This window comes from Pteronotus mesoamericanus, unplaced genomic scaffold (genome assembly GCF_021234165.1).
Source record: "Pteronotus mesoamericanus isolate MK-2021 breed Mesoamerican mustached bat unplaced genomic scaffold, CSHL_Meso_final contig_27, whole genome shotgun sequence".
Taxonomy (NCBI): Eukaryota; Metazoa; Chordata; class Mammalia; order Chiroptera; family Mormoopidae; genus Pteronotus; species Pteronotus mesoamericanus.
In genome coordinates this window covers 3,113,016-3,132,748 of record NW_026555115.1, presented here as the reverse complement: position 1 = coordinate 3,132,748, position 19,733 = coordinate 3,113,016, and the positions used below count along the sequence as shown (strand labels likewise).

Genomic DNA, 19,733 nt, shown 5'->3' with positions numbered 1-19,733 from the left:
TGCTTCAGTAAAGTCAACTATACAAACAAAACAAAAACAGGTATAGCCTACAGCGAGCAACAAAAACACTCTGAAGAGGAGGAAAAGTCCAATTTTCAAGGTTACCACATTATATAATAATATTCAAAATGTATAGTTTTCACCAAAAATGAAGAAAATGCCAAGAATCCAAAAAGTGTGATCCGTTCACCAGAGATTAACAGAACTGACCCTGAGGAAGCACAGACAATTTAGTTATTAGAAAAAGACTTGAAATTCTTTGTCTTAAATATACTCAAACAGCTAAAGAAAACCATAAAGAAAGAGCTAAATGAAACGAATGTATGAAAAAAATAGATAATAAAGGGAAGGGGAACGTCAAGGAACATATAGCAAGAACTCATGGACAAAACCCAAGGGGAAGAGCTGAGGGAGGGAAGGAGGGAGGGGGCAAGGGAAAGTGGTGGTGGGGAGGCAGAGACAAATGTATTTAAAAATAAATAAAGAAAGAAAGAAAAAAAATAAGTAGAATCTGAAAAAAATAGATAATATTATTAAACAGATAAAAATTATTTTTTTTACCCCCACATATATTCTGAAGCTGAAATGTACAATAGTGGAAATAAAAGCCTAACTAGAGAATTTAAGTAGTGGATTTGAACAGGCAGAAGAAATAACCAATGGACAGATCAATTTAAATTATCTGTTCTAGGAACAGAAACAAAAATAATGAAGCAGACAAAATAAAGAGAGCTTTGAAGAAATGGCATATCATCAAGGATATCAACATAAGAGTAACACAAATTCAAATAGGAAAAAAAAGACAGAAGAGGCATAACAAAATTTTGTATAAATAATGACTCAATACATGCCACATATGATAAAAGACATGAATCTCTATGTTCAAGAATCTCCAAAAAAATACAAAAAGAATAAACACAGAGACAGCCATACTAAGACACATTATAATCAAAATGCCAAAATCTAAGGACAAAATACAATCTTGAAAGCAGGAAGACAGAATCAAATTCACCCATATCAGGAATTCTCAGTAGGTTTAACAGCAGATTTCTTATCAAAAGTATAAGGCCAGAAGGAAATGAAGCATCATTTTTATTTTAAAGTGTTAAAAGAAAAGTGAAAAATTCTATAGCTGGCAAAACTATCCTTCACAAATGAGGGAGTAACTAAAATCTTCCCAGATAAACCAAAGTTGAGGGGGTTTATCACAAGTACAATGTATCTGTCCTCCAAGAATGTCAAAGGATGAAATAAAAGAACATTAAACAGTAACTTAAAGCAATGTGAAGAAATGAAGAACTTTAGAAAGGATTACTACATGGGTAAATATAAAAGCCAATGTTACTATCTATTTGGTTCATAACTCTCCTTTATATTTCCTATATGATTTAAAAGACAAAGGCATAAAGAAATAATTGTAAATCTATGTTAAATATTCACAGCCAACCAAAACTTATGTGACACAGTGAAGACATTACTCAAAGGGATATTTATAGCTTTAAACATCTCCATTAAAAAAGAAAGATTTCAAATCAATAACCTAACCTTATGCATAAAAAATTAAATTAAAAAATCAAACAAAGTGATATGTAGCAGAAGAAAGAAAATAATAAAGATCAGAGTGATGATCAGTGAAACAGAATAGAAAACAATAGAGAGAATCAAGAGATAAAAAAGGTTCTTTAAAAAGGTCAACAAAATTCTCAAACTTGTTGCTAAGATAAAAATGAAAAAAGATGCAAACAACAGATATGAAACTAGATGTGTTAGAAAAAGTTTTACAGAAATACAATGGATTTTGAGAGAAGATTATGAACAACTGTATCCCAACAAATTAGATAACCCAATAAAATGGGCACATTTTGAGAAATCCACAGCTACCAAACTGACTATAGAAAAAATAGAAAACCTGAAAAGATGTATAACAAGTAAAGACATTGGATCATTAAAAATAAAAAACCTTCCAAAACAACATTCAGGAGCAGATGATTGCATTTATGAATTCTACCAAATATTTAAAAAGAATTATCACTAATCTTTCTCAAATTCTTCCGAAAACAAGAAGAGGAGGGAATATTTATTAAACTCTATTATTTTTAAAATTATCCTGATCCAAATCTAGACAAAGACAAAAATGAGGAGAAATGTTTTATCTGCATGTATATGGACTCAAAAATCCTCAATGAAACACTAGCAGAGAATCTCTGAATATCTTTTTTAATTATCACACCAAATTTTTCAGGATATCAAAAGGATTCCCTACCATTAACAAGAGCACTTTACCACAGGAGTGTAGGGATAGCTCAAAAACATAAGGTCAACCAATGTATCAATACAATAGAAGAAAGAGGAAAAACACATGATCATTGCAATCGATAAAATACATGTGAGAAAATCCATCACTCTTACTTTTTTTATAAGACATTCAAAAAACTAGGATTAAAAGGAAACTTCCTCACCATGATTTAGACCATTTATTTTAAAAAAATACAGTTAAGATGATAATCATTTATGAAAGACTGCAAGCTTACCTCTTGTGATCATGAAAAAGACCATGATGCCTACTTTCACCATTTCTATTCAATATTTTACTAGAAATTCTAGCCAGAATAATTAAGCAAGAAAAAGAAATAAAAGGTAGCCAAATTGGAAATAAAGAATTGAAACTATTTTTAGTCAGATAAGTGTTATCCTCTCTATATAGAAAAGCCCAAATAATCTACAATAACCTACTACGATATATCTAGTAAGTAAATTTAGCACAGTTCCATGTATACACTCAGCACCCAAAAATCTGCTGCATTCCCAAATACCAGTAATGAGCAATCAAAAAAGATATTTAGGAATTAACTTTATTCACAGTAGCATTCAAAAGAATAAAATAATTAGGAATAAATTTAACCAAGGAAGTAAAGGCTCTTTCACTTAAATATATAAACATTACTGAAATGTGACAATGTGGGTGAACCTCTAAAACATTATACTAAGTGAAAGAAGTCAGACCCAAATGTCACATATCACTTAATCCTGTCCATAGGAAATATTCAGAATAGGTACATTTGTACAGACTGGGAGGGGATTGGTAATTGTCAAGAGCTAGGGGAAGGAGAAACCTGGGAATAATCGCTTAATGGGCTTCCTTTGGGGTGATGAAAATGTTTTGGATTGAATACAGGTGGTGGTTGCACACAGAATAAATATACTAAATGCGACTGAATTATTAATTTTAAAATGGATAATTTCATGATAAGTGAATTTCATTTTAATAAAATTAAATAAAATTGTTATCAGTGCCATGCTTTGAGTCAGAGAACAAAGATAATGAATATGATGATGAGAACTATGTTCTAATTTGAGTAATTAGAACTTCTAAGTGCTGAACTGTAATCCATAAAAAATACAAATCCATTGAACTTTTCCTCCTAATATTATATAATTATAGAGGATGCCCCAGAAAATGCAAAGTAAACTGTGTGTCTAGCATCAGAGATATTCTATACCCCAAACAAAAGCTAAATTATGACGCGCAGAGATAAGGCACAGTTTTCAGTGTGGTAGGGATGTTTCCCAAGACTAGTTCCACTGAATCCAGTTTTTCTAGTTTGCTCATTTGAACTTCAAACTCACTAGGATAATCTTAGTCTTAGAAGAACTGTGGAAGAACAGACCAAAATATTAAATTTTTCCAGCAATTTTTAAAAATTTTCCAGGAAAATGGTGTTATCATAGAAGTCAAAGTGCCAGAGAGTCTCCCATGTTGGCTAAGATGGTGCAGGGGGAGGTGCGTGCACGGAGCCCACCAAAAGTTAGAAAGATGAATGGACAGGGCCTGAGCATGTGAAAAGCTAGAAAGATAAATGGACAGGACTCCAGCCACCAAAGGCTAGTAAGATAATTGGGTAGAAAAAACACCCTCTCCTACCTATCCCTAGAAGAACCACAGGCTTGAGCAGAAGGAGAGATGGTTTTGAGATGGTCTTTGAGGCACTTAAATAATCCTCTTTCCTTTTGCGCCAACCTGTCTCACAAGCGCACAAACCTGGCTCTCACTGTGGCAGGTAGCGCACCTGAGTTTTTGGTTGCAAAGGCAGAAAGTGGCATATTATTCAGTTAAAATTGTTGTTTAACTAAAGGTAATTTTTTTTGTTTGTTTTACAGAGAGTGTCTCTTCTTGTACCTTATAAACAAACTCTGGAATGGGGTTTGCTAAGTTACAGTTTAGAGCCAAAGAACTGGATGTTAAAACCTCTGGCAAATAACTGCATATTAAAATATCCCATACAAACACAGGGGCAAAGGTGTTAAAAAACACATTTTCCCCATGAAGATGTAATTTTTATTTTAAGTAAATTTACCTCTGAAAGATCAGACTATCTTGGTCCCCCATTATTGGAGGCAAGGTTTTCCTATTTCTAAAGTAAATACTTACATTAGCAGGGCAAATAGATATATGACAAAATAATTAAAGTTGTACAATGACAAATAATTTTTATACAATTTGGTGTAGGGAAAAATGTGTACTTATATTTTATCATGGATATTTGTTGTCTCTACCAAAAATATGAGAGTTTGAATAAGAATTCATATAGAATTTTCAGGCACAATTTTTAATTGCCCACTCCTATCATTTCCTCCCTGTTAATCTCTTGTCTACCCCAGCTTAATTCCTTCTCTGCTGTGCATTCTCTTTAAGAAATACACAGAATTAATTCACTCATTTAGAAAAAAAATCAAGAAGCAGAATGAATCAGAGCTCATTTCACTTTGTTTTTCTGAAATGTTTCTTGCCCATACTTTCCTTTGTTGAAATCATGCATCTTAACCTATATTTCAAAAGTTAAGACACATGCTAAGGCCACAGAGCCTGGGATAGTGACCCAGCTTCTCCATGTTGCAGCTGTGTGAGAGGCAATGTACTATAACTGTTGGTTTCGACTGCATGATGTAGATTATGAATGAGTTCATAATAGCTATTTCATTTTCCTGGTATGGGGATAAATAAAATGGTGCATGCAAACCATGCACTATTGATACAATGTCTGGCATGTGGTAAGTAGTTAATCAATAAATGTTACTCATTAATACAGACTCTTTTCTCACTCTAAACATTTTATAACATAAACTAAATCTATTATTTATCCAATTACAGAATACCAAAAATGAGAATAAGTAAGGAATTCAAATCTGAGTAATAACTGAAATGTAACTGTAAAGCAAAGACAAAAAAAAAATCCTCTTACTTCATTAATGCCAGAGAAAATTATCTTTCATTCAGAGATAAATTAGAAAAGTGACAACAATACATGTTATCTGGGGGAAACTATTCGAATCTGTCATTGTTTTTCTTTGGCAGCATGAATTATATCTGGGTAATACCATACTCAAATGTGTTCATCTGTGCTGTTCTTGGAAAAACAAGCAGAGACTATTTATCTTATGTCTATCAAAACAGCATGCCTCATTTTTTAATTTAACAAAGCAAAATAAACAATTTGCATCTTGGTTGATGTTGATGTTTACAAGTGAGTAATGCAAATCTCACAATCTGTAAAACATTTCCCCTTTATAAAAGGATAATGGGATAGTTTAATTGTTGCTTTGACATTTTAAAACACAGGTCAGATGCTTAAATGACACCTTTTAAATTACAGCTGCCAAGCGATTGCTTGTATATAATATTACATGACATTTTAAGTAACTATAACCAGGAGCTATTATTTTGGTAGAACATAATAGTAACCAGAATAAATTCATTTTGAGTTTTTGCATACCAATAACAAATCAGCTGTCACCAGTCCAATAAAGTATTTTACTTTACCAAACGCTTTCTGGAAAAATTATCTCTTTCTACAAATGGCGACAGATTAATCTTTTTTTAAGCCTTGTGTAAAAATCTGGTATCTAAGACAATATGAAGAGAGAATCCTTTACTTCAGATTCACATGTGCAGGTACACATTTAGGAGAGGTCATGAACTTCAGTCAGTCTGGTATCAAAGTCAACTAAATCACTTTCTCTGCCATACTTTCTCCACAAACTAGCCACCTAAGTCATTCAAATGTTTCAGGCCTTAACTCTATTATCTAGAAAACTACTGTTTTTTAGATGGGTGTATTAGGAATACATGAGATAGTTCTGCACTCTCTTTGGAAAATATAGACAAGTTGGCATTTCTTCAAAAAAAGGCATACATCCTTAAATGTTAACTTCTAGTTTTTGTTTTGTTTGTTTAATTTTTTCTGGATAGTGTTGCCTAAATTCCTCTAGCTCCATGCTTCCTTAGTTCTAAATCTTTGCTCAAATGAACTCTTTGAGCATAATTTAATGGATCAAATTCTTATCTCATATAAAGATTTAATTAAACAACACCACAGTGGCAATCTCAGTGCAAATCCTTCTCCAAAATGGCTTCTGAACCTAGTGCAAAATTAACACTATTAGAGGTATTTCTAAAAGTGAAAATAAAGACATTTATATAGTGGAACTGAATGATCCTTATTCAATTCTTGTTTAACTGTGATCAAGTAGAGTTCTCATGGCTTATACATGAAAGTTTTGCTTATTTTATACTCTGATAGACTCATAAAGACCAACCCAGCATGCTCACTTAGAGAGTAAAAGAAAGAGGAATTGCCTAAAGAAGCAAGAGCTAGAGCTAATGATGAAGACATAATTTCAGTGCTTTACAACTTTGTTTTCAGTCAGCCATGATAGTAAATTAACCCGATGACCCTGTTTTGACACTGATTGATTACACACATCAATCAAAGGGCAGCAGGCCACTGTTGCTGAAGAACTGATAGAATATGCACAGGTCACCTGGGGCTATTTCAACATGGCAATGAACCTGAAGATTGTGATCCTCTACCAAATACTTAGTAACTCATAAATGAAGTATCTTTCTTCTCAAATAGGTAGCTGTATTGTGTACAAACTGTTTCCTGACCATGTTCATTCTCATTCTACATATTAAATATAAATATGAGACTGAAAAGTAAATGCATAGCTACATAAGATTGGTTTCCAGCCCTGGTTGCTATGGCTCAGTTGGTCGGAGCATCATTCCACAGACATAAGATTGGTTTCCACAACTTTAAGCATGAATGTACTCTCATATGTTTGTAGAGTATAATTTTTGACCTCATCGGTATATGTTATGAAAATAAATGCAGGTACTCTGTTTTCTTTAAAAAAATTCAAATTAAACCAAAAAAATGGGATCAATGCATCTAAAAATGTCTGTTTTTTAATCAGAAAAAAAAATGAAGTGAAAAATGTGTTCCTTTCAGAAATAGATACTTATTGAAGAAACACTTGAATGGGTAACCCAGTCTTCAAAAATAATTAGGACTTCACAAGGCAGGGAAGTTGCTGACAAATTAAGACACCTGTGTCAAATTACTTCTGTAATAAAATTTGCAATCAAACCAAAATTACAATGAACATGTGTTTTTCGGGTTATAGGCTTGCATTCCTTAGCACTTACCTGCAAAATGTGATGCTATTTTGAGCAAAACAGTTTCTAAATCATGTCTCAGACTAGGAAACTTCTTACATGCTTCCCCCACCAACCCCAACAACAACAAAAAAATCTAAATATATTTTCAAGGAAGAAAAGGTTGAATGAAAGAGCTCATCAGATTTATTTTGTTGCTATATTTGTTATCAAACAAGCCACTATTGTTGCTATTGCTGTTGTTACTATATTAGATCATCAACATTAGAGCTGTAATCAACTTTAAGAGATCATTTCCCATTCTGGCAAAGCAAAGACTCCCTTTTCTTCAACAAAAAAGTTGAGGCCAAGTGTAGTAACTGATTTGCCCAAGGTCATATAGATAGAAAACATGTACAGATTTCTGACCTCCATCCTTATTGGAAGGATTGTTCTAGAGTCAGCACTTTGGCCTATAGTCTAGTTATCTTTTTACCTTGCTGAATAATCTCAGGATCAGAAATTTCCTCTCCTGATGTGAATTCCCCTTCCTGGTTGAAAGTTTCCACCTCCTGGGCCATGGGAACACATTGGTGGGCAAAGGGTAGATGAAAAGGGAGAGGGGAGATGTGGTATGTTATCTCCCCAGCTGCTAGTTTTCCCTTGTGGATCTATTCTGGCACAATGGAGGGAATTCAAGCCTGAGAGCAAAAAGAGGAAGGCTTGGTGCAATCAGAGCACCAGAGTCTGAACGAAGACAAGCACAGGTACAAACGCTAAATCGAAAGTGTACAGCAGTGGTCTTGATGCACATTCTAGCCTGCAGAACTAGACGTTAAACAAACTCAGTTTTTTTTTCTTCCTAATTTGATAACTTCTAAGAGTGATTCCAGGCTTATGACTCAAGTGTTGGGTCACAAACTGTTAGGTTTCTGGCCTTATATTTCCCTCTGATATGTTTGTTTGAGCCTTTTGTAAAGGCCATGTAACTGGGGCAATGTATGTTTGTTCATAACTCAAGCATATTTCTAACCACCATCATTACACCAACCCCACTTCAATTTTGTAATTTTCCAGATCCCCAGGGGCACTGAATTTACAAAGAGAGAGTATAGAACACAAATTGTCTGCTTCCTGTAACAATACCTTTTCCACTCCAGCATACTGACTTCTTTTTCTTTTTTTCATATCATAACATCCCTGCCAAAATTAAGAGTGAAACCTAAAGATATTTGGATGTGGTACGTGAAATGCACTTATTAAACTGTAACTCTTCCCACTTCTATTTATATGATTAATCTAATATGAAATCAAGTCCTTAGGTTGGAGATGCATTGGTTGTTGTGAGTTTGTGTAGTTGAGAAAGAAGAGGATTGAAGGTCATAGATAAAATGCAAGAGGATACCAGCCAATTACCATAACACCTAGAAAGTTGTAAGAACTCCATTATTGTCTCTGATTAAGGAATACATGAATGAGCAAAAAGACCATTGAAAGACTGACTCCAGATTTCTACGTGTCACAATGTAACATGGAAATCACAGAAGATCTATATTCCTGAGAGATGTTATATTTTTATTTGGAAATCTCTCTCATGAAACACAGTGCTTGGCATTGTATCTAGTGGTCAATAAATTCTGAATAGCAGTCATAAGAGGAAAGCAGCAGCAGTACTGGACACTTTACTAAACACTTAAAGTACATTATCATATGTATCTCTCATAATAACACTATAAAATTGGCAATATATATTATACCCATAATACAGATGAGTGAAGTAAAAGACAAGGCCACATAACTGGCAAGTTCCCAAAACTAGTAAATCATAGAGCCAGACTTCAGACGAAGGTGTGTGTCTTGCCCAAAGTCCTTACTTTAATAAATGAATAAGTGTATGACAAAATGAGTGTAACTATACTGTGTTTTTTATTGGGGCACCCTTAAAAGGGCTCAGTAGAGGAAGTTTAATTTTGTGAATGGCCAACTCTTTAAGTTCTTTGTAATACAAACACTCAAGGACCCCAAAGTATCAGTATGGCTGCAGGGAGTAACAAGAAAATCTTGAGAAAGAATCACCAGGAAAAAATTCTGGAATCAGGATGGAAGGAAGCTTAAGAGAAACACACAGGCATCCTGGTGCCAATTTCCTCCATCTGGCTCACCGTCTACCTATAGAAGGCAGTAAGTCTGAGCCATTCATTTTTTAGTAATTATGTCAAAATTCTAGGTTTAAGTGAAACACTATTCTGAACATAAGCTCATCTTCCAATAACAAAAATTCTTGGCACTCTGAAGGAACTTAGATCCATCACATTGCTCAATTGTACTGTAACTGTGGATGTACAAATGAGGCAATTACAACAGAGTTCCGAAAGACAATGCTGGATGTGCCAGCTCCTACCAAGAAATTTTTCCTTTCTCTTTTTAAATTATTTTTCTTCCCCTTTGCTCCATCCTGGCTCTTAACTTCTCAATCTCTTCGTATGTTAAATAACAACCACAAACTATATTTTTGAGGAGTTACACAATTCACGTCTGTATTTTTGACAAAGATGGCATATTTCACGAAGTACCACATTGAAACAACTGATATTGCCTTTTGTATAATTAGCCATCAAAATTAGCTGACTAAATTACTCTGAAGTAGATCTACTGTTAATCATATTTTGTAGTTAAGGAAACATAGTTAATGAACTCTAGAATAACGAAGCTAGAGCAGGAACTATACAATACAGCCATAATATAACAGAACAGAAACACATTCAACAACAGGCTACAACTTCATAATACCAGTTGAGTTTTGAACTAGCTCAATCTTGTCCCAGAAATGACTATGTTTTTTAATTCTGAGTTGTATATGGGTGTCCAGTCTCCATGGAAGCTAGTGGGTGGGTGTAGCAGCATGCCAAATGTATTTGTTCCTAGAAGACATTTGGGGGAGTTTTAAAAAGGGAGCAGACTTTCCCTGCCTGGCATATGAACACCTAGTAAAGAGTAGTGCAAATTCCGTGTACTGAAAGAATCTCCGAAGAAGAATTAGGCCTACTGAAAATTTGAGTATTTATGTTAAACATTGCAAACTAAAAAACATAGCCCAAAGCTTATTACACGGGCAATTTGGAGAGGTTCTTTAGAGAGAGAGAAACTTAGAATGTAAAAAGTATAGGGAGAGAAAAGAAAAGAAGGAAAAAAGCATTTAGTGCTTAGCTCCTTCTCTTTTGATCTAATCCTCTTTGTCCCTCAAAGCCTGCCTTACCATTGTCACTACAGTTGGTCTATCAACTACACATGGGAACCTTCAGACCCCACTCTCTCATCTTCAACCCACAAGAAAAGTCAAATGTACCCTGAATTTATTAAACTAGCAAAGATAAATCTCTAAGTAGCAATGGAGACCAAAGATCGCCTTGACATTCTCACTGTACATTTCAGCTTCCCCAAAATATCTTGCATGGTATTTAAACAAAATTACTGTGTCATTTGCAAAATGTTTGGTTATACATTTTTTATTCCAACCAACGCTAATGCACCCTGAGATACCACATATGGCTACCCTCTTAAGGCGTTTGAATGTGAAATTATCATCCACAATACCATCATAAGAGAGGAATAAAGACCAATTACCTGGGGTTAAGAGGATGACTGACATAGTGATGAGTGAGCATACAACTAAAATCACCAGCAGGGCAATAGCAATTCCCTTCCAGTTTCTCTGTGGAGGGCTGTTACTTCCCAGTTCCTACCAAGATAGAAAAAAAAGTTTCATAATTATAAATGCTCCAAGAGAAATGTATTCATAAAGAAATGATTCCGTGCATGGCACAATCACAGTTTGAATGCTGATTAGAATCCTTTTCCTCTTTGGTACCTCATTTAATTATGCAAAGATGCATATATTATAAATGGTTATCTTTTGGGGGCAATCTTATTTCTCTAAGTGATAAACCAGGAGAGCTGTATGCCTATTGTCCAAAACATAGGGGATTTTAAATGCACTGACTATAAACACTAGGATGACAGCCAGAATACTCTGAAAAATAATTATGGAAATAAAGTATGTCCATTTACATCTTTTTCTTGCAACAATAGAACTTATAATAAAGACTTAAATACAAATATTCCCAAAGCACGACAGACTACAGTTCTAACTGGATGGGGGGAAAAGAGATGAGAGATGGAGAAATCATTCAAAATCATGCTCACTGCAGAGCAGTGTGCAGTTGCCACACAACAGGTCCTTTTTAAACAGTTCCCCCACCACTCATAAAAATCAACAGGGTGTAGTAACTAAATTAAACGAGTGCTTCTATATCAATGTTTAACAGCATCCTCTCCCTGGGCAGCATACATGATATTGTCAAGGAGGTAAGATTGATAGGGAAGGATAAACTTGAGCATCTCTCACAGTGCACAGAGTAAAGTTCTTCATTTTCAGATGATCTGTGTTCTACTTTCTTGACTAGAAATGTGCAAACATAATTCACCATAGCACAGTACACACCACACTGGTTTGAAATGAATGCCAGATTTTCTTTGCAAAAAAAGTTTATAAAACAGGGGGCTTCCTGTTTCTTCCTACCCCATCTCCCAACCTCTTTCCCTCCTTCCCCAATAGAACCTTCTTTATTCAGAAATATTTAAGTGATTTGGGGACAAATAAACAAAAGATAATGTTCACTGTGTGCATAAATCACCCAAGAAGCCACAGAGAAGCATCAATTTAAACAAAGATAATCAGCATAGAAAGCAGTTAATAAACTATAAATGAGTTCCTGTGACTCTCAGACTAAAAAGCATTGAAGCCAATTTTCATATAGTGAAGCTGGCATTCACTTCTGGTATAAACACTTTGGATTTGAACTAGGCTCTAAGTAAATGCAAGAAGAAACCACGAGTAGGAGGAATTTTGTTCTTGTTTGTTTTACTCCATCTGAGATCAACTATTTTCAATTTTTCTTCCAGGCTGATGACCCAAATTCAGCAGAAGGCAATTCCACTTTTTTAAGTGACTCACTCCACACCTCTTTTTCATGTTTCTAAATGCTTGTAATTCAACACCTGTATTCCCCTTGCATTTTGCTTAAAATTTCAATTCATATTTTCCACATAAGTCAAGACAGTAGGTCCTCAGATTATCAGTGTTAGAGTAACAACATCAAGACAAGAAATAGTTGGATTAAGACCATAAACCAATCATTTTCTGGAATTCAATGTTAGTGCAGTTTTCTAGGTATGGTGTGAAGTTAATTCTCTATATAAAGGCTCTGCTTCAAGACTCCTCAGGGGTCTGAGTGACAGAGTGATAGAGTAGAGAGATCAATGCTGTAAATCAAAGCCTAGGATGGTCAGAAAGTTCTGAAACACACATCTCAAGAACTAAGAGAGAATAAAAGAAGGGGCAGCAAATAGGAAGTGGATGCCTGGACCACAAACCTTAAACACATTTGCATTTGTTGGCTGAAAGGGAGGTGAGCAGAGTAATATTGCTTCTCAGTGTAAGAAAAAGATTAAGAAAGGGTAACTGATTTCTCAGTCCAGTAAAATAATTAAGAGTAAATAAAAATTTAAATAAACTAACTCTGACTCGATTTATTGTCACTTAAATTTAATGCAAACTGTTAGAGAAATGACCTCAGATTGTGTGTTTTGCTTTTTCAGTATGATATAATCACCACGTGCTGTCCAACAGACATTGTCTGAGACAGAAATAATAGCTTAAATATCTTACTATGTGTATTTATTGTACTGGGTACTTTATGTTTATAATCTCCTATAATCCTTATAAAGAGAAGGTGACATTACTATTATTTTGCCAGATTTACAGATGAGAAAAATGGGATTCAGAGAGATATTTTAAAATAAATCCACTCACTGTTAATAAGTGGAGATCTCAGGGCCTAGTCCATAAAGTTGGGCTTCAGAAGACATATTCTTAACCACTATATTATGCTGTTCTAAAAGTAAATATTTCTAGGATAATATCATGAATCAACCAATAAATCAATGAATCAAGGAATGATTTGCAACCCAACATAATAATGGTTGTACTTTAATACTTTTTTGTCAATAATCAATAATTATATAAAAGCTTTCTGAATTCTTTAATGCTTTCAAATAAATTTGTGTCCCTAGTCACAGCAAACTGAGAAAACATACTATTTTTAAAATAATGAAACACTTCAATGATAATGTTTTCTTCTTAAAAGGTACACGTGAGAGTATGTGGCTCCTCTGAAATGACTCACCAATGTCCACGGTGTCTACAAAACCCATTTCAGGAATATGTAGACATTATTCCTTCCACTGGAAAAAAAAATGTCTAGAATACGTTGTATCAATAGGTTGTATCTGAGAGATGAGAAAGCAAACATTCTTGTAAATTTCCCCAGCTTCAGGTTTTTTTCAAGTGTGAACTATAATAATAATGACAGTTATTTTAAAATCTTGCAATAATTAGAACAAATTATTTAAACAAAACTCAAGTGTACAATAAGAAAGTTCACAGTAAGTGTGCTGCATGGGATGTTCTCCCTCTGCACACTTTTACTTATTATTCAAGTCTCATCTCAAACGCTCCTTCCTCAGGAAGCCTAACCCAACCATCTTCTCTAAAACAATATGCCATATCCCCTACTATTTCCCTCACTCAGCTAAAATTTTCTTCATAAAGCTATCATTTTAGGGTATATCAAATGTCAAATATTTAATCATATATATATATGTAATATATATTAAGCTGTTTAAGTGTTCATTTTATCTGCCTCAGCTCTACAGAAGTGACCTAGTTCGTCTTGCTCTCTGCTATATCCTTCGCATTTTGAACAGTGTTTGGCACATACTGGATATACAATAGATAATGCAAAATGAATGAAGTAATGAATGAATGAATGATAGCAGTTATGATGATGACAACTATGACAACAGTGGTAGTAATAGTGATAGTAATGATTAGAGCCATGTATAAAGACTCCCCATATCCCTGTTCAAGTTATTATCTCCTAAAAGTGAGAATAGCATCTTAGACAATTTTTGATCATTTGACATGTTTAACAATCTCTGATTCTCTTGATAGGTGCTCAGAAAATGACAACCCAATTAAATGGCATAAACAGAGTCCTGAAAGGGTATAGAAACACACTGCCCACTAAGTACATATTACTATTAAAGTTTTAAAATTTAGCTACTTGCTAGAGATTAGTTTGATTGCAATTATTGTGGCCTCAATTATCTGATGCCTGGATTCCAAAACAGAGTTGCCATTCTTGAAGTAACCTTCTCCTTCAACAATCTCCTGCGTATTAATTTTCAATGCTGCAGGACACAGTCCCAACTCGCTTTGTGTTTCAATGACTTCCTACCAGCCAACACCTGAAAGCAATCGGCTGCCCAGTCCAGGGTCACAGAACAGCTAAGGTGCTATGCAACAGCCTGAGAAATGAAACACTGAATGCTTGCAACATGGTCATCTGGATGCTTTAGAAGCAGAACAGAGCCAATGCTGGGATATTAGACTCCCAAAAGAGGTTTGAAAGTACAAGGACAAATATCTCATATTCCCCATACAGAGGTGCTTTTGAAAGTCAGTCCTCCAGTGAATGGACACATCAGTTGAAACACTTGTGTCCAATTCCAGATGATATTCAGTGCTGCAACTGTCTAGATACATGGTGCTCCAGATCAAACTAATCTCCATCTACAACCTAGTTATTTATGTTGTAGGTACTGCCGATCCAAATAATCATCACCTTTCAGATAACAGTTTAATCTATAATAAAAAGATGTCCATGACACATATAGTTTACCTAAATCCAAACACATTTTAAATTTGTTCACATGTAAAGGACAAAATATTGACCATCACAGGTAGAAAACAAAGAAGGTTTAAATATCATTTCATTTGTCAAAATAAGAAAAAAAGCCTAACAAACATATTCAATTTCCTTACAAAGAAAGTAAAGTGAAGATTATCAAATTTTTTAGTATTCCATTTGTACTTCCCCTTAGAAAACTCCAATATCATCTGTCATATGAATCATGAGAAGAAATGTGATACCTCCATATTTAAAGTAGTCTCAAAATTGATAACATTTAGAGAAAGATACAAGAGACAAAAACGTTGTGATGCCTAAATTATGTCTGTAAATGTATGGATGTGAGTGTGTTTTAAAATAGGTATTCTTTAACTACGTGTTTATTTTCTAAGAACCACAGGGAAGGTTCTTTAAAATATCTTTACTGCTACTTGAAAATATAAACTTAGATTTTCAGATTAAAGTATTAACATCCAATGCATTGATTCTTGGTCTGGTTTTCAACACAATCACATCAATCATTCAAAAACTCAACTGTTCACTTTTCTTATGTGCCTTTCCTGTATTTATCTTATTGCTTCAAAATCCTTCTGATGTACTTAGGTCTTCACAAAAACAGGCTACTACCATTTTCTGAAATAAATAAATTCCTCAAATTTTAAATAAAATGGGATAACAAATTCTAAAATTAATTCTCTGTTAAATAGCTCAAAAGTTTGATTTTTTTTTTATTTAAGTGATCTTACTTTACTCATGGTGTTCACGTTCACAACAGTGAATAGTTTCAATTCTGAATAGGTCAGAAATAGTCCAAAAACATTTGTAAAGGAAAATATCTTAAAGGAAGTTAAAATACTGTTATATGTTCTATAATGTTTCATTATACTAGAAAAAAATCCAAATTGATAAAAACCACTTTTACATAATTCCTAAGAAATGTTCAGCAGGCCCTGGCTTGAGAAACCTAGAGATATGGGGGTTCAACAGTTAGCCAGTTATTTTTTTTTTTTTACAGATTTTACTTATTTATTAGAGAGAGGGAGAAAAAGAGGGAAACTTTGATGTGCATGAGAACCATGGATCAGTTGATTCTCGCACACCCCCAAATGGGGACTTGGCCTGCAACTGAGGCATGTGCCCTGATCAGGAATCGAACTAGCAGCTTTTGGGTTTGCAGGCCAGTGCTCAATCCACTGAGCCACATCAGCCAGGGTGGAGAATTTTTTAAATAATCCTATTTAACAATATATTAACCATTGGTAACTACCAATATAACTAGAAGTTAAAGAAGAAAAGGTAATATAGCAAATCACAAATTTTTCTATAAGAAATTGGGGAGGAAATAATTAATTTCCTTGTATTGATACAAAAATTTCTCTGAACATCAAATCAACATTTCCTAAAAATGAGGTGTTGATTTTTGTGGCGTTATATAACTATGCAAAATTTGGAACAAAAATGAATGATTATATTTTAATTTTTTTAAATAAGGGGAAAATATGTATAAAAATACACACTAAGGTGTTTGGGAAGTTCAACAAAGTGCATGTGTCTTCTTCCTAGCACAAATAATAATTGACAAAATATACCATCTGAAATAAACCAATAAACATTAAAAAGTAAGATAATTTTTAAGGAGCACCCCAAAAATACAAAGACACAAATTTTGCTTCTAAAAAAATAAAAAATTCTGGTGTCCTGTAAAACATTTTAGAGTATACTGAAAGCAAAAATTTCCCAAATTTTATTAAGTTCATATTGTCTTAATATTATATCTGAGAAAGATAGGACATAGAAAGATCTAAACTCTGTTTAAATAAATAAAAACATACTAAATAACATTTTAATGAATTTGTTACAAAAGCTCAATGTCAATAATTACATATAATGAAATTACATCTACTTTTTAAAAATACAGTTATAATTCCCTACACATATCCATTAAGACTATCAATAAAGAAAAAAAAGTCATAGAGATTGTTTCTCATGCTTAACTGTAGCTTAATACTTATAATACCTATAGCTTCTTAACCTTGCCCATTGTATCCATGGAAGTTCACAATTTCATTTATCTTGCTGCACTAATTTGAAGATTCTATGCTAAGCAAAGCACATATTTTTGGTAAATTATTGCAAGTTATACCTTTTTCAAAATTATGCTTGTGATAATTTGTGCTGTAAATAAATGTACATGAGTCAGTGCTGAATCAGTGCTGCTCATAGTACAAGCTAGAGGCCACAAAATCACTTGGGAGTTTGTTTAAAAAATGCAAAGCCAGAGTATTTTATTGCTATTTGCATTATTTTTAAATTCTGATTTGGTTTTATTTGTTCGCTATTACTTTTTTTTTAATAAAAGAACTAACAGTTATCTCAATTGTAATTTCACATTTATCAAATTACATTTTTATTGCTTGTGACACTTTCCTAGATGGATTACCATTAAATCAGAAATAAAACAAAGATGACAGCTATCATCAATATATTACGCAGTAATAGTTGTACATTTTAATATCATGATTTAGAGATTTAGCTGAACATCTGCAACTCTGAATCTGTTTAGATTTCAAAACCACCACCATTGAAACTATGTAAAAAGTTAAAAAACAAACAAACAGATCTGATACCAGCAGGATGGCAAACTAGGAAGTTGTAGGTCCTCATTTCCCCTACAGAAACATCAAGCAAATAACAAAAGACTGATTAAAATAGCTTTATGGGAGATATTCAAACAAGTTAAGAATCTGCAGCAACTAAAAAAAATCCAATCAAGAAAAAAAACAAACTAAAGAGGGAAAAATTTAAAGTGTTTTTCAGTGTCCCCACCGACTTCCTGACACTGTGCAGCAAGATCAGGAGAAAGTGGCCCAATGACCCCATTCCTTCTCTCAGATGAAAGTATATGATTGGGGTTTCTCTGCAAGTTCTGGCCAATCTGTGGGCTACCCAGGGGGTTTCTGTGCTGTCTGGCTTGGGGATTAGACAGAAACAGCAGCATACTTTCTTATCTAAGGTTGGAAGCCATGGGAGGCAGTGGCAGTTTCCATGATGCATGAAAAATGCAAGGAATCTGTAGACATGCAGAATCTGAGGGCAAAAGATTATAGGATAGGTAGAGGAACACAATAGAACACTTACGGCCTCATGACAAAGCCGGGGTAAAACTTTTTAGGAAATAAAATATTTAAAAACAGTCATGCATACAAGAGAATTTGGGGGGCGGGGAGTGCAAACACAGGCCCCGGGAAGACAAATGCTGCAAAAAGACCTGGTTCCCATGGTGGCTACAAATCTATAAAATATATACAAAAGGAAATGAGAGGGGAATCAAAACACGTCACACACAAAAAATCAACTAAACACAAAGGAGAGGTAGTAAGAGAGGAACCAAAGAGCTGTTAAGACATAGAAAACAAATAAAATGTCAATTTATAGTCATTTCCTATGACTAATTATTTTCAAAGTAAATGGAATAAACTCCCCAATTAAAAAAAAATCAGTTGACAAAATATATTTAAAAAAGAAACAGAATGCACTATCTGTTGTCCACTGAAGATTCACTTTCGATCTAAAGATACATATTAGTTAAAAGTGAAAGGATGAAAAAGATATCACATGTGAATAATAACCAAACGCTAGCAAAGGCTATAATATTATCAGACAATTTAAGTCTGGATCAAAAACTATTGTAAAAGACAAAGAAGGATATTATATAATGGAAAAGTTATAGTAAAGGATTTTTTTCTGAAGATACACAAATGGCCCATAAGCACATGGAAAGATGTTTAATGTAACTAACTACTAGGGAACTGCAAATCAAAACCATAAGACACCACTTCATACACATTAGGACAGCTATTACCAGGTAAACAGAAAATAACAAGTGTTGGCAAGGATACAGAAAAACTGGAAACCTGTACACTGCTGGTGGGAATGCAAATGGTGCAGCTGTTATGGAAAAACAGTATGGAAGTTTCTCAATAATTAAAAATAAAATTACCACATGATTCAGCCAATCCAACTTTGGGCATGTTGCTCAAACAATTAAAAGCAAGGATTTGAACAGTTATTTGTATACTCATGTCCATAGTAACACTGTTCATAATAGCTAAAAATGGAAGCAACCCCATCGTCTACAGATGGATGAATGGAACATTATTCATAATTAAAGAGGAAGAAAATTCTGACATGATATAACATCTATGAATTTTGAAGACTAGTAATTGAAATAAGCCCACCACAAAGTGAAAAACATTGTATGACTCTGCTTATACAGGCTACCCAAAACAGTCATAGAGATAGGAAGTATCTGTCTCTGTATGGTTGCTAGAGATGGAGGTAGGAGGAAATGAGAAGTCATTGTTTAACTGGTATAGAGTTTCAGTTTGAGATAAAAAAATGTTCTGGAGATGGATGGTGGTGACAGTTGTACAACAATGTGAGTGTGCTTTATGCCAGTGAGGTGTACATTTAAAATGGCTAAAATG

General features: G+C 34.0%; 1 protein-coding gene across 1 annotated transcript in view; it reads right to left on the bottom strand.

Annotated features, from left to right (window-relative positions):
* The window catches only part of DPP10 (dipeptidyl peptidase like 10), a 715,542-nt gene that overhangs the window by 531,602 nt on the left and 164,207 nt on the right, over window positions 1–19,733 (bottom strand). Inside the window, exon 2 of the mRNA XM_054574986.1 lies at window positions 11,060–11,174. Within this exon, the coding sequence (XP_054430961.1) occupies window positions 11,060–11,174 (115 nt within the window). The remainder of the gene's footprint in view (window positions 1–11,059; window positions 11,175–19,733) is intronic.